This window comes from Balaenoptera musculus, chromosome 7 (assembly GCF_009873245.2).
Source record: "Balaenoptera musculus isolate JJ_BM4_2016_0621 chromosome 7, mBalMus1.pri.v3, whole genome shotgun sequence".
Classification (NCBI taxonomy): domain Eukaryota; kingdom Metazoa; phylum Chordata; class Mammalia; order Artiodactyla; family Balaenopteridae; genus Balaenoptera; species Balaenoptera musculus.
Genome location: NC_045791.1, coordinates 1,347,867 through 1,373,630, shown reverse-complemented (window position 1 = coordinate 1,373,630; position 25,764 = coordinate 1,347,867). Strand labels below are relative to the sequence as shown.

At 57.6% G+C, this 25,764-nt stretch overlaps 1 protein-coding gene across 3 annotated transcripts in view; it reads right to left on the bottom strand.

The window, feature by feature from the left end:
- GLI2 (GLI family zinc finger 2) overlaps positions 1-25,764 on the bottom strand; it is a 245,708-nt gene that overhangs the window by 20,470 nt on the left and 199,474 nt on the right. For all 3 annotated transcript variants that reach the window (XM_036856901.1, XM_036856903.1, XM_036856904.1), the window contains 5 exons: positions 18,931-19,133; positions 15,363-15,548; positions 3,382-3,583; positions 1,568-1,781; positions 137-259 (listed from right to left, as the gene is read on the bottom strand). In XM_036856901.1, coding sequence (XP_036712796.1) covers positions 137-259; positions 1,568-1,781; positions 3,382-3,583; positions 15,363-15,548; positions 18,931-19,133 — 928 coding nt within the window. The remainder of the gene's footprint in view (positions 1-136; positions 260-1,567; positions 1,782-3,381; positions 3,584-15,362; positions 15,549-18,930; positions 19,134-25,764) is intronic.

Genomic DNA, 25,764 nt, shown 5'->3' with positions numbered 1-25,764 from the left:
TCACTCAGTCACTCATTCGTTCATGCAGGCTGCTGTCCATCACCCACTCTCAACAGGGTCATGGCCCCAAGGCAGCTACCCCAGGAGACGAGGCCCGGCCCCAGTTCGAGCGCGGCCAGGCCGGCCGGCAGGTTACCTGCGTCAGGGTCAGAGGGGAGGCGGGCCGCAGGCCCTCGGCCTCGGTCTTGACCTTGCTGCGCTTGTGAATGACGAGGGGGTTGACGGTGCTGCTCACGGCCGACTCGCTGCTCTGCTTGTTCTGGGAGAGGGGAGCACAGGGGGGCACCCCAAAGTTCTGCTTGGGCTTTACCCTGGACCCTCCGCACCAGGCCTTCTGGGCCAACACTTGTGTTTGCAGTTTCAGAAACTGAGTCCCCGCCCAGCTCTGGCCTGGGGCACAGCCTGGGGAGCCCAGGGCCCGGCCCGCCAGCACCCTCCTCCCTACCACGCAGCACCCCCCACCCCCGCCACGGAGATGGAGCAGAGACCCTCTCTTTGAGAAATGCTGGGGACCCCGCTCCCGACTCAGCGGCCTCGACTTCTCAGTCCTCCCAGGCAGGGGCGGCTCTGGGTCTGGGGACAACAGGGCTGGCCAGTCCCGGGAGCGGGACAGAAGAGCTTGGTTCCTCAGGACAAGTGGGTTAGAGTTGCGGTGTAAGGGGGTGTGACAAAAGCCGACAGCCACTGTCAGGGAGGTGCTAGGTGGCCGCCTGGAGCCCTGGGGAGAACTTTCTAGAAGAGGGCCGCTCCTAGACCGCGCGGCCTCTGGTCTTTCCTCCCCAGCACGTGGTCACTTCCAACCTCTGCCCTGCCAGCTGGGTGGCCTGGGCAGCTGCTTCACCTCAAGGACGGTCATCGTGAGCACTAACCAGGATCCAGGTGGACCCAGGCTCAGTGACCCAATACCAGTGGCAGCCCCACTCTGCAGGTGTGTGAGCTCAGGCTGAAAGAGCTTTCAGGTAAGTCAGGGTTCAAAACACGATCTGATTCTGAGGCCTGCGCCCTTCCTACTATCTGATACTGTCTCTAGGACTCCAACTGCATTTGCTCACCTGCAAAACAGGACTTTGTTCATTCATCAAATGCTCACGGCACCGAGCATGCCAAGCACTGTGTGAGCCGGCCCGGGCACGTCAATAGCCCGTTGGGAAGCTCAAAAAAGATGGCCTTGGGTAAACTCATGCTCTAAAGCTAAGCTGTACAATATTAATTACCTGTTTCGTCCATCCATGTTCCATGCTGTGTGTGAGGTCCCTGTATGACGCCTGACTCTGAATGCTAGGGTTTCTCCATCTAGTCGTTATGCTTATTGGACAGGCAGCCAAAGAACTGAGGCTGGGTGCCAGCCCACGGTGCGTGAGGGCAGTGTGAGGACCCAGCCCGGGTCTCTTGACTGGGTATCCAGCCCGAGGCCCGTTTGATCACGTGGCCTCTGCCCAGAGGTACGGTGCCAGCCAGACCCGTGCCTAGAGTCCTTCCACAGGTTCCTGGCATGAGACGGCTGTGATTGGCCTTCGCTTGGTGCAGATGAGTACCTGGTGGCCCCCTGCCCCCCGCACCCACCTACCTGGTTGGCATCACTCAGACAGTTGCTGCTGCTACTGAGCTGCGTGGACGTGGCATTGATGGAGGTGAAGGCCATGGGCTGCTGGGCCAGGAAGGTGGGAGAGGGCTGGATCAGGGGCGGCGTGTGCCCAAAGGCCGAGCCCAGGCCCCGCTGCTGGCTCAGGATCTGCTGGTAGGCCACGGGGTTGATGGGGTGGGGGAAGGTGAAGGCCGGGCTGCAGAGAAGGGCAGACAAGGTGGTGGAGAGGAGTGGGGGCAGGACTCTGTGAGGCTCACGCTTCCTGGGCAGACAGGACCCTGCCCGGGGATCGGGATGGGCGTGCTGCTGACTGCCCCGTCACCGTGGCTTTACCCCGCTCAAGCACCCGTGGCTCCCCCTGCCGGCCGTCTCAGGCCTCCACTTCTGTGCGTAGCTCCCAGGCCCTGCCCCAGGACGCAGCCTTTGTCCCTGGCCCTTCACTGCTCTGTCGCCTGGGATGTGCCCCTGCGTCACTGATGCTCCCTGACTGTTTGAACCCCGTTCTAATGCGCCCTCGTCCAGGAAGTGTGTCCCGGGCCCTCCGGTTCCCACTGTCCTCTGTCTTCTGAGCTCTACCATGCCACCTGCATACGGGCCACCCTTTCCAGAACAGGACACTGAGGGAGAAATGGTGCCCTCCGAGGCTAAGTCACGGAAGATGCCGTGGCTTCCTCCTTGCTCTCTGGGGCCACTCCCTCTGGGGGCGGGGGGTGGGGGAGCCAGCCACCATGTTGTGAGGACGCGCAAGCAGCATGCGGAGGGGCGCCCATGAAGAGGAACTGAAGCTCGTGCCAACAGGCCCAAGGGCAAGCCATCCTGGAAACAGACATCCAGGCCCAGTCCAGTCTCCAGGTGACCATGGCCCTGGTCGACATCTGGACTGCAGCCTCGTGAGAGGCCTGAAGCTACGCCAGTCTCGTGCTCCTGACCCTCGGAAATGGTGCGAGAGGTTACATGCTTATTGTTGTTTGAAACTGCGGTTTTTTGTTGTTTTTGTTTTTTTGTCACACAGCAAAAGATAACTGATATAATTGTTATCACCCCTTATCTCCGGGTCCTTGGGCTGAGCTCTCTTGGCCTTCCTAAGCTCCTCTAACCCTGGCCTCTTTCAGGAGGGCCAGGGTAAGGACATGGGTTTCAGCCAAGTTGGCTGGGGTCTGAGTCCTCTGAACAGTCAAGGGCTGCACAGAGGGGGCAGGGCGGGTGGTGATGGTGAGGTCTGCGTGTGCTGTGACCACAGAGGGAGACGTCTGCCAGCCCAGAGACGTGCAGGCCAAGCCAGCGTCACACCTCCAGCGGTCCCAGTGCTGGTCAGTGACACTGCTGAAATGCTAGGAAAGTCCCCTTTGACTTCATGATGGAATCTTTCGCGACAGGCCCGGTAAGGGTTACTAAAAAATCATTTGGTGGGTGAAAAACAGGCCCATGAAGATGTACCCGAATGTTGGCATGTTTCAGTGTCATCACTACTGGTTTTGAATTCCTGGAATAGTCGCAAGTAGACTGACTTACAAGTCCTATAAACAACAAGGTCCTACTGTAGAGCACAGGGAACTCTATTCCATATCCTGTGATAAACCATGTGGAAAAGAATATGAAAAAGAATGTATATATGTGTATAACTGAGTCACTTTGCTGTACAGCAGAAACTAACACAACATTGTAAATCAACTATATTTCAATAAAAAAACCCAAAAACCAAGTCCTATGTTTCTCCCGGGGGGCCAGTGTGGACCCTCCCCACTGGGCCCCAGCCCAGCTCCCATTCCTGGCCCCGGCTCGCGGGCTGGGCTCACCTGAGAGTGCCCGCCGACAGGTGCCCATAGGAGCCGCTGGCAGCCGAGCTGCTTCTCGAGTTGTTGATGTAGGCCACCAGCGAGTTGGGAGAGGTCCGGATCATGCGCTGCAGGTCGAGGCTGGCGTCCGAGAGCGGGGAGATGGACAGCGCCCGCTTGCGGCTCAGGCGGGGCGTCACCCGGGGGCTGGAGAAACGCGACACTGCAGGACAGCCAAGCCAAGGGGCGTCAGCATGACCGCGCTTGTGGGGGTGATGCGACGGGGGAAGGGGACTGGGGGTGGGGACAGTCTGATGGGCACTGCGGATCTGCCCCTGTCCAGCTGGTGGCTCTGGGGCACGGGTCTCTCTCGGCCTCAGTTTGCTCATCTGTACGATGGGCCTGGTCCACACCTGGTGTGCTGAGGATCTGTGTTAGTGCCTGTCCCGTTAGGCATGCAGAGGCCGAGACCGGGTCCAGCAACGCCTGAGGCACAGCGGCCAAGTCACAAACCGTAGGTGAACTGCTCGGTGGCCTCTCACAAAGGGAACCCACCCGCGAAGCCAGCAGCGGGCCACGAAGCACGGCCCGGCCAGCGCCCAGCAGCCCCTCTGCCCCTTCCGGACCCTCCCCGGGGCAGCCACCATCCTGGCCTCTCACCCTCGGCTTAGCATTGCCTGTTTTGCGTACTTGTCTATTACGTAAATGGAATTATCAATGCTTTTTCTCAAACAGCTTCTTCCGTCCGACATTATCGGTGAGGTTTCTCCACGCAGCTGTGCGTGGCAGGAACCGGCGCCTTTTTTATTGCTGTAGAGCATCCCAGCGGGTGACTCTTCCACGGGAAAGAGAGAGAAAGGAGTCACGTGCTCCAGGGTCACGGATCACGTTGCGACCAGGATCGCCCCGAAATGCCCTGACTGGACATTCGCCAAGCAGAGGCCCTAGACTCCTGGCCGGTCTGGTGTGGGGAGGATGCAGGATGCAGGATGCCACGGCAAAAGGCAGCCTGGCAGCATGCGGACGGCTCTCCGACACCGAGGCCCTTCCCTTCTGGAGTCGCCTGGGCCTCAGGGACCTGTTGCCTTAAACACGCATGCACGCACGCGCACGGTGCCCTACCCGACTGGCCGTGAGTACGCTCTCCCCCTCCCCATACATACACACATAACTGCAGGGAGGGAGAAGGGCCTGCCCCCAGACCGGGCTCCCTGCTCCTCAGGACCAGGGGCCCCAGACCGCTCCTCCTGACAGCCCCTCCTCTCCCAACCAGGGTTCTGGTCTCCCCTCTGGGCACACAGCAGCCTAGAAATGGTCTGACAACATCGCTGGACAAGAATCCACATGCCAAGGTTCCGACCCCGTCCAGACCCTCCTTGGGCCCGTTTCCTCTTTGTAAAGGGTCCCCAAGCGCCGACCTCCAGGCCTGTGCTGAAGAGTGCATCAGTACCCACACCCGCGCTCGGCGGGTCCTGGGCTCGCGACGCCCGCCTTCCTCCCTTCTGCCTGCTCAGCCCTGCCCAGACCCCATAGGTCCCCTCCTCCAGGGAGATGCAGGATGTCCTGGCTGCGGGGTTGCGAGTCAGTGTGCTGTCTCCACCACTGCAGGAGAACTGAGGGCAGGAGCGATACCCTGTGACTCTCTGGGCCCACATTCCCAGGACCAACCGATCCCCTAGAAAGCCCACCACCACCAACCGGAGCAGCCTCGGCCGAGCCCCTGCCCTGGGGGGCAACCACGCCCAGCCCTCCCCCCGCCCCATCCTTGGCTGGCAAATCTGGGAAGCCCCTTTAAGGCTGGGCCACCAGAATCCTCCTGCTGGAAGGGGATTCTGGGGTCTTCTTTCCTAACCATCTCCTTTGTGGATGAAGGATGCTGGGTCCAAGACCCAGGTGGGTACCCTGTACGTATGTCTGTACAAGTGCACGCGTGTAATCATAGACTTTGTTTTCAACCAGAAAGGATTAAGCGCTTGTAGGAAAGCTCCCAGTTGGGAGAAAAAGTTGAGTTACTCAGGGTATTCTTTTCCTTGAACATCTTTGTTTTTGGCCGTCTGTTGATTCTGTTGGGTTCTGAGGCCTGGGGCTTATAGATCTTTTAGCAAGCAGAGCTATGGTGGGTTCACGGAAGGTGCTCCATTTGGTGAATACCAGCTCATTCTGCCCCGCAGAGGGGCCTGGGAGCATGGCTGGCACCCAGGCCAGCAGGTGACACACTCAGACCGTGTCACCACCTTTGTCTTGCGGCGGGAAGGACCCCAGCCCACAGGCCTAGGGACACAATGTCTCACAACCTCATTCTGCCTCACAGGGTCCGACGGAGCAGCCCCTCCCCAACCGGCGCTTGGGCTGTGCTGCAGACACGACCACCCATCTGAACAAGCATCCCGGACCACAGAGATGTGTCCTGGCCCATCAGCAACTAGAGACAGCGTGTGTCCCTTTGGTGTGGTGTTTGGATACGTCCCTGCTTCTGAATTCTGGTGCACGGAATAGCCCAGCGACAGCCACCCCTTAGTGACATTGAGACCCACTGTTGCAATGAACAGCCATTACTGTCCCCCGAAATGCAAACCCAGCTGTGCAGATAAGAAAACGAGGCTTGGGGAGGTTAGCGACTTGCTCAAGGGCAGGATTTGAACCAAGGTCCAAAGAAGCCCTGCTGTGTGGCTTTTCTCTGTCTTGAGTGTACCTTCAGAGAGGTGGGGAGAGGCAGGCCAGGAAGACGCTCTCACCACAAACAGCTTTTAAATCCTCACTTTAGCGGCTCTGATAGTGAACTTCCTGACAGCCAGCTGCCTACCTGGCCTCCTGTGTCTGAAGGGCAGCCCCAGTTCAGCCCACACTGCCCATCTCCTGCAGGGCTGGGCTCGGCGGGCACCCGCCACCCATACAGCGGCAGAACAGGGGACCTGGGAGTTGGCCTGACGCCTCCCCCTCCTCACCTCCTTCACAGTCGCATCTCCCACTTCCACCAGCCCAGCCCCCCACTTGCTTGGGGCATCCTGGGGCCCTTAGTTAACTGCTGTCCAATACACATTCCTCACTGTGGCCAAATCAGATCATGTCTTTGCATTTGCCCACCCCAAACCTTTCCAGAACTCCCAATGCTATTAGCAAAAAGGCACAAGTCCTCAGCGTGGCATACCCGGTGGCCAAATCAGATCATGTCTTTGCATTTGCCCACCCCAAACCTTTCCAGAGCTCCCACTGCTATTAGGAAAAAGGCCCAAGTCCTCAGCGTGGCTTACCCGGTGGCTCCGTGGGTGCCCCTGACCCCCCCCTCCAGCCCCTGCACAGGGCCTTTGCACATACTGCTTCTTCTGCCTGCAGTGCTCTGCCCTCAGCAGGGTCATCACTTTCCCCAGGAAACCATCGCTGACCTCCTGGAGTTGGGCAGGTCCCCCTGGGCCGCTCTCAGGGCACCACGGTCCCCTCTCTGTGAATAGGTGCAGCTCGGGGGAGTTCGCACCTGCTTGTGTATGTCTGGTTGCTTCTGTTTCTCCCGCCTCTGTGAACTAGGGACTCGGTCCCCCCGCTCACCGTTATATCCCAGCCCTGGGATCCGGCTGGCTTGGTGGTGAGTCAAGTAGGAGATGCCAAAAGCCGGGCATGGGGCAGAGGCGTGGTGTGTCAAGGGACAGTGGACACTCAGCCATCCAAAGTCAGTAATTGCTGAGTGCCCAGCGGATGCTCGGGGCTGTTCGAAGCATTTTCAAGTATAAAGCCATTGAACCTTCACACCTGTCCTATAGAGAAGGAACTATTTATTAGGAGCCTCATCTTACAAAGGAGAAGACAAGTAGCTTGCCCAAGGCCACGCGGCCGGGGGAAGTAGAGAATGATTGCAAAGCAGGCAGGTGGACGCCAGAACCGCCACTGCACTGCCTCTGCTCAGCGGGGGAGGGTAGGTATCAGGGGAGGGCTCTCCTGGGTGCAGGGGCCCAGGGCAGGGACACACACACACACACACCCCAGTGGGGGCACACAGACAGCCTGACACTTAGTGGTTGCCCTGGGGTGCATTACTCAGCCTCCTGAGCCTCTCTTTGCCCATCTGCACAATGGGGGCGGTGTGGCAGGTGTGTCCTGAGGACACAGGGGCAGCACCACTGACAGTGCCTTGAACCCAGCAGATCTACCAGAATGAAACTGAATGAACACGGCTTCTTTAGGGGCTGGGAGGACTCTTTGGTGAGCAGGGTGAGCTGAGAGCTAATAATGAAGAAAAGGGCAGCAAATCTACAGGAGACGGCTGAGCCACAGTGGAGGACATCTGTCCCTAAACGCTCATCCGCCTATCTGGGTGTCCTCCAGGCTTCTTACTTCTTATTTACTGGGTTCACTCCTTGTTCATCCTCACTTTAAAGGCAACTCTGAGATATAAAAGTGAAGCTTCCAGAAGACTCCTGTTACTTATGAACTGAGTGGTAAATGGGAAAATACAAGATGGGGGGTAGATCTAATATCATACAAAGTAAGAAATACACACACATCTTTGCAATACACTTAAAAAAAGATCTTGCTACTAATATTTGGATTCCCACCCTCTCGTGCGCCCCTAACAAGAGGAAACAGGCCAAATCTGACAGTGATATTCATCTCTGTTATTCCCTCCCCTCAAGGGAAATATGTTTATTAATGCGCCTCTTCCCTTGATAAATTACTAAATAGAAAGAAAAGCCTGGCACTCATTTCCCGTGGCTTCTCTTGTGATTTATGACCAGGATTGGCACACTCGTCATGTCCATTCATCTGTGGATGCCCCCGTTCTGAGAGCCGACAGCCGCTGGGTGACCAGCCACCTGCCTGCCCTCACCTGGGCAAACGCCAGACGCCACCTGACCTGGATGCTGTTTTGTCCGCTAGTTCTTTCTTTCGCTCGTTCGCACGTTAGTTCACACACCCATCGGGCCCTCCTGCAGCAGTCTGTTTGCCAGGCACAGGCCTTGATGCCGGGGGAGCTGCAAGCAAGGGTGCTCAGCCCCGTCTCCTGGAGCTCAGCATGTTGGTGGGAGGTGACAGCGGTACCTGTGGCTCTGGGTAGGATCACTAGACACCACCGAGGCGGGGTTACCCCAGGTAATCCCAGAGTGCTCGTGGGGGCGGGGAAATCTCTTTCCGTAGGATAGTCGGAAACGGCAGGAGATGCAGAAACAGGCCCGGGACCCGGGCAGACGCAGGTTCTGACCCTGCCTGCCAGCTCTAACTGGGTGTCTTTGGGCGAGTCGCTGGACCTCTCTGGGCTGTTTCCTCACCCAGAAGATGGGGCCGGAGAGCCCACCTCAGGGTCACTACAGGCTACCGAGCAGCATTATCGCCCACAGCTCTGGATGGGCCTCCTGTGGGCCCAGGGCCGGGACGCGCCTTCCCTGGGGACGGCAGGGCACAGCCTCGTGGCAGGGCTTGTGAGCCCTGATCCCCACTGCTTAGGGAGCATTCCTGCATGGCCCAGCCCCTCGCCCGGATTGTTTCTGGACTCACTAAGGAGACGCTCTAAGGAAATCCAGCTTGAGGACCTTGACCTGGACCACACTTAGCTGTTCACACCCCCTCTTGCGGGGGAGTAGAAAGCACCGAGGCTTTGGAGCCCAGAGGTGTGGGGCTGAGGCCTATGAGCGCATTTTCCAGGTCTACGATGGAGACAAAGAAACTTAGGGCTCTGGGCTCAAGGTTCCTCACCTGGAAAGTGACTTCGCAACGCTTGTCTCGCGAGACTCTGGGCAGGCTTGCCAGATGAGCCAGACACACCATTCGGCCCGAGCCTGCCCTCAGCACCCTGCCCCCGGTCTCCCTCCTGTCGGCAGGCTGGGTGCGGACGCCCTCCCAGAACGGGGCCTCTGGCAGCCCCTCCGTCAGCTCCCCTGCCTCTCTGTGGCGTGATCAGTGTAAGTGGTTCCTGAGACCTCCCCAGACCCGCAGGCAGCATAAAGAACGGAGGTGACATCCGAGTGAAATGAGTGTCAATACAATAAAATATACAGCTCGTAGGAAATGTGGGCTGTAAGCACACAACATTTCACTCGGAAACATTTCAAGCTCCTCAGTGTGGTGGGGCAGGGGGCGGGGGGCGGCGGCCACGGTTCCGCTGTTAAATCACCAATACTCAACGGCATCACGCGAGAAAATTCCATTTTAGGGCCCCAGTGACAAGCAGTGACCTCCCCGCTCTCTAGAGGACCACTAGGCAGAATAACCTCGGATTCCTGGACTGGTTATCTATCACCTTCCAAAGCCGCATCACTCCTCACTCTTCCGGCTATAAATCAGCCTCCTTAAAGAACAGGGGCAATGGGCCTTCACTGACCACCTGGAGGCCAGGAGGCTCCCGGCAGAGGGAGGGCGGCTTCTGCTGGAGATGCCCCTTGTCCCGCCCACAGCCCGGCCCTGTGCTCTGCGGCGGACGGAGGGCTTGGCTTTTCCATTCAGCAAGAACACACCAGAGCCCCCTCCAGCTCCAGCCTTGCCGCTAAGGCTGTGGCATCTTCCCCAGCATAGGACACACACACGACCCAAAGGAGATCGTTTAGGCGTGACGGAGACACAGACGGGGACATCTTCCTCAGATATTATGGGGCTTCCCACTTCAGAAAAAAAAAGTTCTATTTTAAGGTGAGTCTGTTAAAAATATAAGACTAAATAAGTTATCGTGTAGGTGGCACTTGGCTAAGGTAAAACTGTGGGTGGTTTGCCAGTGGGTGGGCTGGGGACACTGCTCTGCCGGATGTGGACCTGGGTGGCCTTCCTGACACCCTCTCCCCAGGCCCCCTCACAGCCGGGTGCCCCTGGTCTCCACACCCCAGCTTGACACTCATCGCCCCTGGGACGTTCTCTCCCCCATGGCTCTGCCTCCTCTTGGAATGTGAAGTGCGGGTGCTGAGGAAACAGGCTGAGTAGGCGGGGTGGCCTCGGGACAGGTGTTCTTTGCCCCGACAGGGAGCTTCCACAGAGCAGCCCCCCTGGAGCACCGCGAGAGCTGGGCTTGGCATGCTGTGTTGCTAGCACCTGGCACCATGCCTGGCACATAGTAGGTGCTCAATAAATACCCTCGTTCATGAATGAATGAGGAGAGTGAGTGTGCATGTGTGTGGTGTGTGCGTGTTTATGGTGTGGGTGTGTATGTGGTATGTAGGTAGGGTGTGTGTGTGCATGAAAAAGAGAGAGAGAAGAGACACACACACGGAGTCTCCCCAACTCCGCACAAACTCTCAGGGCCCCTGCACCGGCAGAGAGCTTACACGTCCCCGTCATGTTTACGGGCAGCTTCCTCACGTGCACACACGTCCTCAGAGCCTCAGGGCCCTTTCCCAGGTGGTCCCGTGAGCCCCGCTGCCCGGGCCCCAGGCCTGCACACCTTTCCCTGGGAGAGTCTGAGTACAAAGAAGCTCGACTGGAAGACCCACTCACACCTCCATGGGGTGGACAGAGGCTTCCCAGGAGCACCTCTCCCCAGACCCGTGCAGCTGGGACCAGCCGAAAACACCAGAGCTGGTGGGCTCTCCCAGTTCCCACGGTTCACAGGAGGGGAGGGGCCAGGGACGACCCCCACCCCCCACCCCCTCCACAGAGGCAGGTCTGGGCTCAGCCGGGTGCAGGTCTGGGCCTGAGTCTCTTGGGGCCACGTAGGCATCGGAGCTGCACAGAAATGCCTAAAACTTTAAATAGCGGACGCAAAAGTTCTGGCTGAAACTGGTTTGGAAAATAACTAAGTAACGACAAATACAGAAATTCATGCTGGACTTCACTCTGATTTCCTTGGAGGTAAGTGGTGGGGAACAAAGGAAAAGAAACCACCCGTTCCTGATGTTCACCGGGGTTTGTGAAAATCCCCGGGTCGCCACCAACCCCCACCTCAGCCCGAGAAACCCATGTGTCCGTCCAGACCAAGGCTGGAGGTGGTGAAGCTCCGCTCTGCGCCTGAAGCCCATCACACCCTCAAGACAGAGGCGGAGACAGGATGTCGGTGGGTGTGCTGAGTTCATCAGGGTGGCTCCCACGCCCACTGGTGAGCTCACCTCCTCACCACCGCCCGACCCCCCTGTCTCAGATGCTCAGCCCAGACGCTGCCACACGCTGAGCACCCCAGAACAAAGCTGCCTGTCCCCTTGCAGGCTCCCCGCAGGCCGACAGCTGCTGGCGTCGCACAGTTTCTTCCATGTTTCTACCCCAGGCTCTTTTGTGACTGCCGCTCCCTCCCTCCCTCCCCCCCCAACAGACACAGAGCCCTGCTCTTTGGCAGGTGCTCCTGGACCTGCGGGGCTCCGGGTTTGTGAAGACAGAAGGGCCAGCCAGTTACAGCTTTGGCCCCTCGGGTCCTGCAGGTGGGCGGAGGGAGATGCAGAGCCCAAGGGGGTCTGACGTGGGCGGTGTCCTGGGAGAAGTGCCGGCTGACCCGAGTCCTGGGACCCGGTGCAGGACGGAACGAGGCCAGCCTGCGGGGATGGTGGACGGGCGCAGAGGCGCAGGTGGGGAGAGACAGGCTGGAGGGAAGGCCGCTGGCCATGTGGTAGACTCTGGGTTTCACCCCGAGGGTGATGGGAGGGGCGGAGGGAGGCTGAGCTGGGAGCTGGCACAGGACTGGATGGCCGGCGGGGGTGCTGAGAAGGCAGACTTGGCAGGTCTCGGGTGGGCTGGACGGGGTGGGCAGGCCTGAGGTGGGCTGGCCTGGGGGGGGTGGGCTGGTGGTGAGGAAAAGGTGTCCAGGAGGAGGTGTGGCATGGGGCCCAAACGTGGGGTGGACGGTGGTGCCGACAATCGGGAGACAGAGCCCTGCAGGAGGAGGTAGATCTGAAAGAGGGAAAGGATACCGGAGGAAAGAGATGGGGACCAGCAGGCGTGGAGCACCCACTGTAAAGCTGGCACCGAGCCGCACTCACACAGCACGCAGGGCATGTCCAGGCCCCGCCGGGTCCCAGCAGCACCAGCCGTCCCAGCGAGGACGCCGCTCAAGCAGGCGTGGCCTAGACCTGCCCGCAGCACCACCATCCCTGCAGCACGCTGGCTCCAGCTCAGCTGCTCTGCCCACTGGGCTCTCCCCGAGGCCGTGGCTCACGGGGCCCGTCAGATGTGCTGTGCTGCCTGGGGCGGTGTGCATGAGGGAGAGCCCGTGATGCTGGTGACAGACGGAGCGGGGCCTGGAACCCTGACTTGCGGCCTGGGCAAGTCCCTGGATGCTGGGAACCCCAGGAAGCCCACCTTACAGCAGGGACGGTAATTCTGGCCTCGGAAGGGGGCTGAGGGGAGTCACACGGGGAGTGTGCATAAAGGCATGGCACACAGGCAGACCTCACTTGGATGCTCTCACATGTGCACACAGCAGGCGCTCACATGTGCTGAGTTGGCCTCTCCCGCCCTCTGGGGACACCTGCCTGACCGGACCCCTCGGCCATGGCTTCTCCGTGTCTGCCCGGCTGGCCTGGTGCCACCCAGCCCAAGGCCTTGGAAGGCGGACATCGCTTGGGGAATCTGATGTTTGGACAATGGCAGCAAACTTTATGCCCTGTATTGTTGCTGTTGTCTGGTTTCTAACTGATGAGTAGCAAGCGCACATGTCCTCCCCAGAGCCCTCCCGCTCCCTGTGGGGGGCACCTGTAGGGCTGTTAAGGGGAGGAGAGAGAAAAGCATGTAGATTTACGCACTCAGGGGTCCGACAGGCCTCACTGCACCCCTACACTGTGTGCCCGTCCTGGACGAAACACCATCCTGGGGAAGACACGGGGGCGAGACAGACCCAGGGACCAGATTCTGGTGGCATCGTTTGGTCGTGCTGTGGGTTCCCTTCGGGGCAGGCTGAGGGTGACACGGGACAAAACCCAGAGCTGGCATTGGGCGGACTGCCGTGCTCCTCCCCAGTGACACTCCTGTGGGGGAGGGCAGGGAACACTGCAGGGGAGTGGTGCTTAGGGACCACTCAAGGTGGCCCCTGTAAGTGTGAGGTGAGCAGGGCAGAGAGACGATGAGACAGGTGGGACCTGGGACCCTTCGCTGCAGTGCTTGCACCTGTGCAAACATCTTCTTGAGCAACAAAATACAGAGAATCTATAAGGGACTAAAAACAACTTGTGTATATGCGCAGTTGGGGCAAATTATGGACAAGATACAGAAAGACCAAAAACCCAGCTGCCACTTCTGAGGAACCTGGAGCAAAAGCATGTACTGCACAAGCCCCCTGCACGCAGCACCACCAAAGGGGTGGGCAGACCACCTAAGCCACCCCTCCAGCCGGAGCCCTGGACCCACCCCTACCTTCACCCATATAAGGAACCAGCTCGCCCCACCTCGGGGAGCGAACGAGCAAGGGGACCTTGTTAGTTGTTCTCGCCCTTCCCGCACCCTGCTGCAGCAGGAGCCCCCATAAAGCCTTGCCTGAATTTCTTGTCTGGCCTCTTATCAATTTCTATTGATTGAGGAGGTCAAGAACCCTGGTTGGTCACAAGGAAAGGAGGGGAGGGAGGGGGCATCCAGAGGGACTTCCTGGAGGAGGTGAGATCTCAGCCAGGCCTTAGGAAGTGAGGGGCTTGGCTTTGATCCGGCCGATAAGGTGGAGTTGCAGTGGCTGGTGTGGACGGGAAGCCCAGGGCGGAGGACTGGGGGACGGGAGGTGGCTGAGGGGTGTTGGGGTCCCCCCGAGTCTTGCAGCCCTGCCTGGCCCCACGGGACTGCCTGCAACCCAGCAGGTCTCCTGCAGGTCTGTGTCTGCTCCCTGCCACCAGGGAGTGAAAAAGGGCTTGAGGAGGATAAATCTGCAGGAGCTGCCTGCCGGCCCCTCGCTCTGGCTTCCAGCCCCGCTGCCTGGCCTGGATCCCTGGGGGTCTCTGGGATGAGCTCCAGGGCCGGCAGGTGGAGCAGCGCTGACTGGGGAGGGGGAAAGATGTCTTCAGCTTTCTCCCCCACATAGGGGGCTCCATCTGACCCCAGGGGCTGGCTCATGGTTAGGGTGCAGCTGCCCCTGTAAAAGCAGCTGTGAGGATGGCTGGGGGTGGGTGGGGGACTTGGTACCTCATGGGCACCAGGCACCTCATCTCCCCAGAATGCCCGACCGGCCGTGCCCCCAAACGTGCCCGGCCTGCAGCCTCCCGGCTCAGTTACTGACAACTCTGTCCTCCAACTACTCAGGCCTGAGGCCCCAGTGTTGGCCTCAATGCCTTTCTTCCTCCCTGACTCTACATCCCATCCAGGAACAAATCTTGTGGCTCTTCCTTCAAAATCTATCTGAAACGTGACCGCTTCTCCCACCTCTGCCAGCTGGACCACCTGCTTCCACCTTGCCCCTGAATCTGTTCTCCGACCAGCAGCCAGATGGAATTCCTTTTAAGAATAAGTCAGGTCTCATTCCTCCTCTGTCCGACCCCCTCCACGGGCCCCACCTCACTCTGCATGAAAGCCAAAGTTTCACCAAGCCTTGACCGACCGGCACAGCCAGCCCCTGAACTCTGGCCCTACCCTACTGCCACTTCACTCACTGGGTACCAGGTACACTGGCCTCCCGGGCTTTTCTTGATCCCAGCAGGCCCACTGCAGCCTCAGGCCCTTTGCACTTGCTGTCTCTCCTGCCTGTATCACTCTTTGGCTTATTTCTGCATGGCTCATCCCTTTCAATTCTCTGCTTGAATATCATCTTCTCAGTGAGGATTTCTTGATTTCCTCTTTCAAGATGGCACCCTCATCCACCCAATGCTCCTTACCCCATTCCTGAATTGTTTGTCTCTCCCCACTAAGCTGTAAGTAAGTTCCATGAAGGCAGAGATGAGTCCCTTTTGTTCCCTGGAGTGACTGCAATTCCTACAACACTTCCTGGCCCGTGATGACTCACTAAGTATTTGTGCGTGTTGTTCAGACACAGTCCCCCAAGGACAGCAGTCATGGCAGGGACTGGGGTAAACCCCAGATCCTTCCATTGGGCTCCTCCCCGCCACAAAAGGAGCAACAAGCACCCTCCTCGGCCTCAGGGGGACCGTCAGCCCCTGTCCTGCTCCCCACACCCACCCTGGCCCAGCACTCACCATCCACTGGATTGAGGTAGTCATGGAGATGGGGGGCACCGGCCGCACCCCCGCTCTGCATCAGCAGGTCCCCATATGGCGTGGGGTGGCCTGCCATGAGGGTCATCTGGTGGTAATAGTCTGAGGGGTTGGTGCCTGGAGGGGGGAGGCCAAACAGCCCCCTCTCCTTTAGGTGCTCGTGGGCCACTGTGGGCAGGAGGGAGTGAGAGGAAGAAACTGTCAGAATCTGGCCAAAAAGAAGAGAAACATGCACCTGGCCCGAGGAGGCCCCTCCGGGCCCTCCAGCCCTCCCCTGCCCCCCGGGTCCCTGGGCCCCCCTCCCCCGCCGTCCCTGGTCAGCCCTGAGCAGCCGGCTGGGGCGGGGCCGCTTCTGCTGATGGGGCAGCCAGATCCCAGCCTCCACATTCCTCCACTTGCTCAGAGCCATAAACAACTGCTTCCTTCTCCCAGTCCAGGCACCACAGACGCCCAGAGCTCCAGGGTCCGTGGTCCAGCATAGTCTCCAAAGGAAAAAGAAGGTGCAATCGGAGGTGCCAGGGTGGCCAGACAGCTGGGCGCCAGCTCAGACTCACTCAACACTCAAAGCGGGATGGCAGGCGAGCGCTCGCCCGCCCTGGCCAGATAAAGCTCCTCGCCTGTCAGAACCGGGGCGGGCGGTCAGCCCTGCCGGGGCTTAGCAAAGAGGCCGGGAGGATGAACTTCAGAGTATCTTGAGGGGGCCTGGCACTCAGGGGTGTGCTGTTAGCTAAAGAGGGGCTTGGAAACCAAATATACCCCTCGGGGGTCCTGGCTTTTACCAGGTGTGCAAAATTAAGAAGGTGCCAGCTCTCTGAGCTGGCTCAGTTTTCCATCTGTAAAATGGGGGTAATAATACCCACCAGTTAAATTACTATTAAAAATGATAGCATCAGCCAACGTTGTGCTGGGCGTTCCGCTGGGTGGGTACAGTCACAGGGCTGAGGGGATCACATCCATTCTCTGGTTTCACTAGCATCACACCGTGAGCTGACTCCCTCAGCAGATGAGGACTCGGGCACTTAAAGAGACAAAGATGCTGCCCAAGGCCACACAGAAGGGAGTTTGAACCCAGAGCCCGGGAACTGGCCTCCCTGCTGTTAGTCTTGGCAGGTGGCAAAGGAGATGCACACCCTCTGGGCAGAAGGAAGCAGCCGGTCCATGGAAGCAGTCATCCTCCCCTTCCTCCTCCTCCTCCTCCTCTCCCTCTCCTGCTGTATCCTCTAGGGACAGCCCTAGCCTGTAGCCCCACGGCCTCTGCCTGGCCTGTCTGTGCCTGAAATGCCCTCCCCTTCCCCTTCTTGCTTGTGCCTCTTCCCTGAGCCTTCCTTGAGTGCCCACTGTCCTCACACACACACACACACACAAACACACACACGCACACACACGAGTCTGCTCTGGTGGACCCTGCCTCTGCTCCTCATCCCTCCTACAGACATCTCTCAGGGCCCGCCCTGACCCAGGCCTTGAGAGGACCGCTCCGCCTCCGCATGTATTAGTTTCCTCGGGCTGCTGTAACAAATCAGTACAGGCTTGCTTCCCGCTAACTGCTGTGAAAACAGGTTTTTATTCTCCCTCAGGTCTCGAGGCCAGAAGTCCAAAATCAAGGTGTCAGCAGGGCCACCCACTCCGGAGGCTTTAGGGGAAAACCTGTTTCTTGCCTCTTCCAGCTTCTGGGAGTTGCCAGCTTCCTTGGCTTGTGGCCACATCACTCCCATCTTTGCGTTGTCTTCTTATCTATGTGTCCCTTATAAGGACACTTGTCATTGGATTTAAGGCCCACGTGGATAATCCAGGATGATCTCTTCGACTCAGAATCCCCAACTTAATCACATCGGCAGAGGGCCCTTTTCCACATAAGGCCACGCTCTCGGGTTCAGGGCTTAGGACGTGGACGTATCTTCCTGAGGGCACCATGCCGCCCGCTGCACCACGTGTGAACTTCAAGGCAGGAGCAGCGTCTGGACCCTGGGCTGCACCGCCAGGAGAGGCTGGGGAGCTCCGGTCCACTTCCCAGGAGACACGGGCTCTGTGTGGATGTGTCACACCCTTTGGGGCATCCCGGATTGGTCGCGGCCACTCGGGGGCCCACGCAGAGTTCAGGGCCAGGAGCAGTGGTGAAGGGCCATTTCCGAATGGCCCTATCCTGGCCGGCTGTCTTATGTCCCACGGCTGCAGCCATTCACCTTGTCTGGTTTCTCTTTGTGACACTGCCCTTTTCTGTCTCAAACGAATTGAACAGGGCTGCCATCTGACTGAGCTGGGCCACTCAGCATCCTCTCAGGAGGGACACAAAGTCACTGGTGGTCACCCCGGAGCCTTGCGGCTGGGGTCCCATTTAGAGGCCATGCGTTGACCTGCCAGAGATGCAGACAGAAACCTGCCCAGCTCTGCCTTCTCTCTGCTCTGGGGGGGTCCCTGAGACACCCCGATACAACACCCACTCTGCTTAACACCAGCTTCTGCAGACTTTGGCATCTTGCAACCAAGTAATTCTCACCTAAGATAGAACCTCCATGAATAAACAGACGTCACCATTCTTATTACGTAATTTGCATGCCAAGGCTGTTTATGAATAGTTCTTTTTTTAAATAAATTTATTTATTTATTATTTTTGGGTCTTCGTTGCTGCGTGCAGGCTTTCTCTAGTTGCGGCGAGCGGGGGCTACTCTTCGTTGCGGTGCACGGGCTTCTCATTGCGGTGGCTTCTCTTGTTGTGGAGCATGGGCTCTAGGCACGTGGGCTTCAGTAGTTGTGGCTCGCGGGCTCTAGAGTGCAGCCTCAGTAGTTGTGGCACGTGGGCTCAGTAGTTGTCGCTCGTGGGCTCTAGAGCATAGGCTCAGTAGTTGTGGCACACGGGCTCAGTAGTTGTGGCTCGTGGGCTCTAGAGCGCAGGCTCAGTAGTTGTGGCTTGCAGGCTCTAGAGCACAGGCTCAGTAGTTGTGGCGCATAGGCTTAGTTGCTCCGTGGCATGTGGGATCTTCCCGAACCAGGGCTCGAACACGTGTCCCCTGCATCAGCGGGCAGATTCTTAACCACTGTGCCACCTGGGAAGTCCTACGAATAGTTCTTTAATGAGTGCAAAAACCAATGCACCCCTGGTTCCCTTGTCTTGGACCCCTCATTTATCGAAAGACCTACTGTTTTTTGTTTATTTATTTAAAAATTTTTTTATTTATGGCTGTGTTGGGTCTTCGTTTCTGTGCGAGGGCTTTCTCTAGTTGCAGCAAGCGGGGGCCACTCTTCATCGCGGTGTGCGGGCCTCTCACTATCGCGGCCTCTCTTGTTGCGGAGCACAGGCTCCAGACGCGCAGGCTCAGTAGTTGTGGCTCATGGGCCCAGCCGCTCTGCGGCATGTGGGATCTTCCCAGACCAGGGCTCGAACCCGTGTCCCCTGCATTGGCAGGCAGGTTCTCAACCACTGCGCCACCAGGGAAGCCCAAAAGATCTACTGTTGATGGGGGGCAGGGAGGAAGGGCAGCGGCTGAGGATGAACAGCATTAGAGTTCGCATCCCTCCCCCCACCCCGGAGCCCCAGGCCCTCCCTACTCACCATCCGCAGGGCTGAGGCCCCTGGCCGCAGAGATGGCGGGGTGCGTGGGGCTGCCGTGCACAGCGCAGAGGTACTGCTCCATGTGGGAGCTCACGTACGGATGTGGGGCGTTGAAGGGGGACTCCCCAGGGCCGGCAGGGTGTGGGGAAAGTCGGATCAATGAGATATCCGAGATGACCGGGCTGCCACTCAGGGCGGGAGGCCTGCAGAGACAAAGGGGAACGTTTTAAGAAGGTGTAGCCCACCCAGGAGGATGCCCAGGGAACCCCGTCAAGCAGCAGAACCAAACGGGCGGCTGCACCTTTATTTATTTGCCAACATCCCCTGGTCACCCTCATACAGAGTCTCAAATCTCATACATTAGCCAGTAAACGCAGGTGGAAAGCTCCCGGGGCTGGTGCAGCTGCCCACCCACCCGTCTCATGTTGGTGATGGAATTCTGCACACACAGGTCTGGGTTTGCTGGACCACAAGCTCGGCAGGCCACACACCTGTGCGAGTTGTCACCCCTGCTTCCCCGGTGCCTGCTCAGGGCCGGACGCGTTAACAAGTAAGTCTCCGAAATGGACGAATGCCCGCATCCTACCAAATGGTATGAAAAACAGACCGTGAAAATACTAACACCAGGGGGAAGATACAAAGAGCTCATCTTCCTAACAGAATTGAGAAAAAGAGAAATCAGGAGATGCCCTGAAAGATGGAGAATTTGGGGCTTCCGTGGGACAATCCCTGCGGTGAAGCACTCAGCCACGGGACCGGCTGAAAAAGAAAAGATCAGGATTCAAGGAGCGTTTGGGAACGCTGAGACGTCATGAAAATTTTGGAATATCATTCTAGCTTTCCTTACATGGAACTCCTTCTGATGTTCCCAGAGTCTCCCTTCTCTGACGCCCACTGACAATCGGGCATGCACCTGGCATGGTCCCCTGGGCTGGGGCTGGTGTGGCCGCGGCCCATTTCTACGGTCAGCCCTCCAGGAGGTACCTGCTCAGCTCAACAAAAGGACAGGCCTGCTCCCCTGGGGCCTCCAAGCAGCTGTTAGCACGTAAGCTACAGGGGTATTCTGAGGTCATCTACTCCCAACTTGCCCATATTAAAGAAAAAATCAGACTGGGGGAAGCTGCTGTGAAAGCACAACTAAGTCACTGGAACCAAATCTACCAAGATTTCATTTTCGACTTTTCAGAAAATAGGGGCCTCTCTGTGACTTGACACAGTGCAAAGAATATGTGTTCAAATCAGACCAACCTGCATTAGAATCTCAGCCACTATGGAGAACAGTATGGAGGTTCCTTAAAAAACTAAAAATAGAGCTACCATATGATCTAGTGATCCCACTCCTGGGCATATATCCAGAGAAAACACTAATTTGAAAAGGTACACACACCCCAATATTCACAGCAGCACTATTTACAATAGCCAAGACATGGAAACAACCTAAATGTCCACTGACAGATGAATGGATAAAGAAGATGTGGTACATATATACAACGGAATATTGCTCAGTCATAAAAAAGAATGAATTAATTCCATTTGCAGCAACATGAATGGACCTAGAGATTATCATACTGAGTGAAGTAAATCAGACAAAGACAAATACCATATGATGTCACTTATATTTGAAATCTTAAAAAATGATATGAATAAACTTATTTACAAAATAGAAATAGACTCACAGACATAGAAAATAAACTTATGGTTACCAAAGAGGAAAAGTAAGGGGAGGGATAAATTAGGAGTTTGGGATTAACAGATACACTCTACTATACATAAAATAGATAAACAACAAGGACCCCGTGTATAGCACAGGGAACTATACTCAATATCTTGTAATAACCTATAATGAAAAAGAATCTAAAAAAAAGAATATATATATACACATATAACTGAGTCACTTTGCTGTACACCTGAAACTGACAGAACACTGTAAATGAACTATATATCAATAAAAATTTTAAAAAAGAACGTTAGCCTTCATCAGCTCAGTTCTGCTGACCAAGTAATTTAACCTCACCAAGCCTCAGTTTCCTCATCTGTAAAATGGGGATAACAACAGTGCCCATTTCCTAGGGTTGCCATGAGGATGAAAGTCCCCCAAATGGTGCCTGAGACACAGCCGCCAGTCAATAAGTGAGAGTTGTTATTACAGCATTAGTACCACACTTTGAGGGCAAAATCCAGATGTGCCTGGGAAGCCCTCAAAACCTTGACATCGGATGTGTGAAAAGGCGCTGTGAGAACCGGTTACTTCAGAGAGGGCATGACTTGTCCATGGGCTGGAGCACACCAGAGCTAATTACTGATTATGTGCAACAGGGCATGAAAACTGTGCTTATGACACAGTGCGAACCAGGACCCAAACAGGTGACATCCAGATGTCTTAACATCTGGGTTACACAAGCTCCGTGCTCAGAGGCCATTCTACAGGCCTGGGTGTACGCATTCTGCTACTTTATTTTCGAGCTTTTGCAGATGTAATTGCAAGGGATGTGCAGATCCAACGAACACGCCGGGGCACTTCCACGCTGTAGTGCTTTCGCCCATGCCAATCCTTGGCCTACCTGCACCCTATACCTCGTCAGGGCAATTCCTTCTCTTCCCTGCAAGTCTGGGTCAAGGGACCCCAGTGGTCAGTGGTGCTCTCCCTGAAACCCCTTCCCCTGGCATGAGGTCTCTGCTCCCCCCGGGGGTCATGGTTCCCACCTTAGGTGGGCAGGTGTGTTTCCCAGGTAACCATGGAGCAGGGCGTGCCCCAGGCACCGCTGCATCAAGCATCTGGCAGGCAACTGGCATCCTGCAGGTGTTCAGAGGTATCTTCAGAGCCAGTGATGGTGACACATCTGTGAACCAGGCACTGAGCCTGGCGGAAGGGAGCCCATGCCATCAGTCACAGCCTCCAGCTATCCTCACTCACAAGCCGCCATTAGAGGCCAGGCCACCTGTGAGGAAACTGCACTGAGTGCCAGGGACCAAAGAGGTGGCTCCGCTTCGGGCCACAGAGGCCATGTGTCCAGGGGAGAAGAGTGAGTGAGTGATGCGTCTCCTGTCCTCAGAGCCTTGGTCCACCACTGGGCACTCAAGGCAGGGTAGCTTCCAGGGCCCGCAAGATGCTGGCCAGGTTCGAGGGCAGGGCAGCCTGGCGTTACTGAAGCTGGTGGCCCTAAGTGGCCTGGCCAGGCCTCCCTAGCAACAGGTCACCCTGTGGGGTGCCAGGACCACAGCTAAGGCCCCACAAGGCAAGCCAGTGATTACGTGGGGATTTAAAGGAACACATGGAGGGTACATGGTGGCCCTGGTCTGTCCAAGGTGACTCCCATCCCACCGGCCAAACAGGAGGCTGGAGGGGGTCTTGTCGTGGCAACGTGCACCCCGCTGTGGGGCTGCCTGGCGGGGCCGGAATCAGTGCAGCCTCAGCAGCTGGGCCCGGAGGTGGCAGGTGGGGGCCGAGCCCCCACGCTGAGGAGCTGGGACTTTTGTCTCTACACCTCTGCTACCATCCTTTGGAGGAGAGTGACCTCTGTTACCCCCTTCCCATCACATTATTCTCCAAGGAAACGGGGAGGAGCGCGAGGTTCTTCCAGGCCCCGCCCCTCCCCACAGGGATGCTGACTTCAGAACGCAGCCCGTGATGACGGCCAGCCTGACGGCCGCCGGGAGGAGACGTGAAGGCTCTGGCACCAACAACGCACCTCACCCACGAGGGTTCTGGGTCCAGAGACGGAGGTCACCCCCCAAGCCGTGTGGCCGGAGACGCGGGCCGGGATTCAACCCAAGCTGCCTCACTGCCGGGACGGTGCCGCCCTCAGCCCAGGCTCTCCCCGCCCCAACAGGGAACAGCGTCGAGGGCTCCTTGTCCCCTTGGTGTGACACAGCGGGAAGCTCGGAGTGGTCACTGCCTGCCCCTAAGCAGATTCGACAGGGGGTGGCCGTGAGGTGGGTTAGGTAACAACAGAGCTGATGAAAGGGTGCGCAGAACAGCCCCTGCCCTTCCGGTGCCAGGCCTGGGAGTGGGGTCTGGGCCAGCAGAGCCTCCGGGGGTGGGGGCAGAAGCAAAGGTGAGTCCTGGCAACGCAGAGCAGAACTGGGTTCTGGAGGCTGTCCAGGGGGACCCAGGTCGGGGTCCGGAAGCAGTGGGACAGGGGCAACCCTCGTCCTTCCCACTTAGCTGGGTGCCCGCGGCCAGGATGCTGCTCCTCTCTGGTGCCTCACCAGGTGGTAGGCAAAGACCAGCGCTGGGCACGTGGTAGGGGTTCACAAGCACTAAGCCCCTTCCCTTCCCTTTTCAGCAACAAGCCAACTCGGGGTGCGGAGTGTCTGCTGACCTGGGCCTGCGGGACCCAAGACAACAGGCCCATTAACAACACAGCTACAGACGACTGTTGAGACACCTCCTCTGGGAAGCCTCCTTAGACGTCCCCTCTGCACGGCACCGCTCAGCTGTGCCCTGACCTGGCATTTCCTCAAGACTGGGCACCAGCTGCCAAAGGGTCACATGCATGTATTTCGTTTACTAATCTAAATTAAAAAATCCACAAAGTAGGCACCTTATGCCCATTTTACAGATGAGAACACTCTCAGAAAGGCTAGGTCCCTTGCCCAAGGTCACTCAGAGAGCAAGTATCGGAACCACAACCAATCCAGGTGGGTCTGGACCCGAGCCTGTGCCTGGGCCCGTCCCCCGGCAGAGACGCGGGTGCTCTTGATGACTGCGATGTTTTGTGAGCGAGCGGGGCTCTGGCGGGTGCAGGATCAGGGAGGTGGCGGCGGCACCAGGGAAGAAAAGAACTCACTCCCCCCATCCCCCGCCCCGCGCCAGCTCCCTGACTATCTTCACCCCCACTCCCATCCCGTTGCCACGCACAATCGAGTCAGCTTTCAGGAGGGAGATGGAGCCTCTCCCTCACACTGTATTGTGAATGACTGATAGGCTCCAGGGTCACAAATGTTCCAGGAGACTGTCGTTTTGACAGACCAAACAAAGCCGAAGGAATGAATCTCAAATGGCAGAATTCGAAGCATTAGGAATGCATTTGAGGGACCAGGGGCCTTCCCAGCAGCCCTGAAATCACACCAACACAGCCACCCTTCAAGGCTGGTCCTGCAGGGACCAGAGCTGCTCTTTCTTGGACGCTTGCCCCATCCCGCCTGACTGACAGTCCCCACACAGGCGGTGCTGCCAGCGCTGGGGAACCAAGAACAGTGCCGTCGGACCTACCAGGCAAGGAAGATGCCGTGAAATCGGAGCCGCTGCCTCAGGCCACCCCTCAGCCACAGCCTCCCTTTCTTCTTCCATTTCCACGCTGTGGGCTGCGGGATCCCGACCCTGGTCTTAGCCGTGGCCCATCCAGGCCTTGAATTCTGGCAACTGGGCAGAGACTCAAGGAAGGGACCTTGAGGATGGGAGGAGAGACCAGATGTGTGAGCTCATTTTAAAAGATGGTCACATTCTCCCGGGCTGTAGGCACACATGTGTGCACACTCACACGCTTGCAGCCCTCAGTCAACCGGACTGGCAAACTCAGCCTTTCTGCAGGCTGCTCGGCTTGGACACTACCTTTATGCATTGCCTTCTACCCTTCGGTCCAGCTCTGAGCTCATCTGAGCCTGATTCTATCAACTGTTTCTTCCCATATTTGTTAATCTTCCCAAGAAAATTGCCCCAAGCCCTTGCTCTGTTCCCAGCCACCTGAAGGGAGCTCAGAGCCCAAGTGGAAGAGGCACAAACACAAATCAGTTTAAAGATTCCAGCAGAGAAACAAATTCCCTAACTCTGCCTGAAGGTTCCTCAGAGAAGGTGACCTTGAGCTGGGTTCTGAAGGACGAATAGGAGTTCATAAGCACATTGCAAATAAAGGAAGCAGCAAGTGCAGAGAAAGGCTAGAAGATAAGAACATGTGTGTGAAGGTTATATCTTGGGGGGAGCGGCAGAGCCCACAGAGAGCTTTGGGCCGGATCTGTGTCGGACCCACTTCCCTTCTTCTGCTGTGGGTGGGTGCCATGTAGCCTGTGCCCTGACGATCAGACATTCCATATCCCCGGGCACCATCAGAGATGGGCATGTGCCCCAGACAGCCCCTTCAGCTGAAATCTTTGGGAAAGAAGTATGCTCTGCCCACAGAGGTTGCTGTGTGGGTGGAGCCGCTGGGGGCCCTGAAGGGAGAGGCCAGGAACAGAGATGATACACAAACATCAGAGCTGAGCGCCGTGGAACCAGTTTCTTGAATTGAGCCCCTGGAGAGGGATCTGGCTTTGCCAGAAGCTGGTACCCTCGGCCTTTTCAGTTGTCTGAGCCAATGCATTTGTTTGTTTGTTTCAACCAGTTTCAGCTGACTTTTTCTGTCTTAGGCAACTGCCAGGGCCTGTCAAGGCGAGCCTTGACTAATCAGCCTCCCCCTGCCCGGAGTGATCCAGGGGCCCGGCTTCCTGCAAGGCAGACCCGAGCCGTAGTTCCTCGGGCCTGTGCACCCTCTGGCCTGCAGGCATCCTGCCCATAGCTGCTGGGCGGCACGGTCAGCTGTGCTGGCCCTTCCGTTTGTGTGTGTGTGTGTGTGTGTGTGTGTGCGCGCGTGCGCGCGCATGCACGTGAGTGTGTGTGTGTCCTCCTCCCTGGAGGCAAGCCCAGCAGAGGGCCTCTCCTTAGCAGGCTCTTTCCTGTTTCCCTCCCTCCGTCTTGGGAGGGCCCTGCCGACCCCCCGGACAAGATTTCAGGGCCAGGCCACCAGCCGGGCGAAGAAAGGAGGAAAAGGGACCCAGCAAGCGCAGACCAAGCCGGCCGGTTGCCGTTCTGGCCTAAGTGGGCGCTGCCGGGGGTGCTGTTCCTGAGCACGTGGTCAG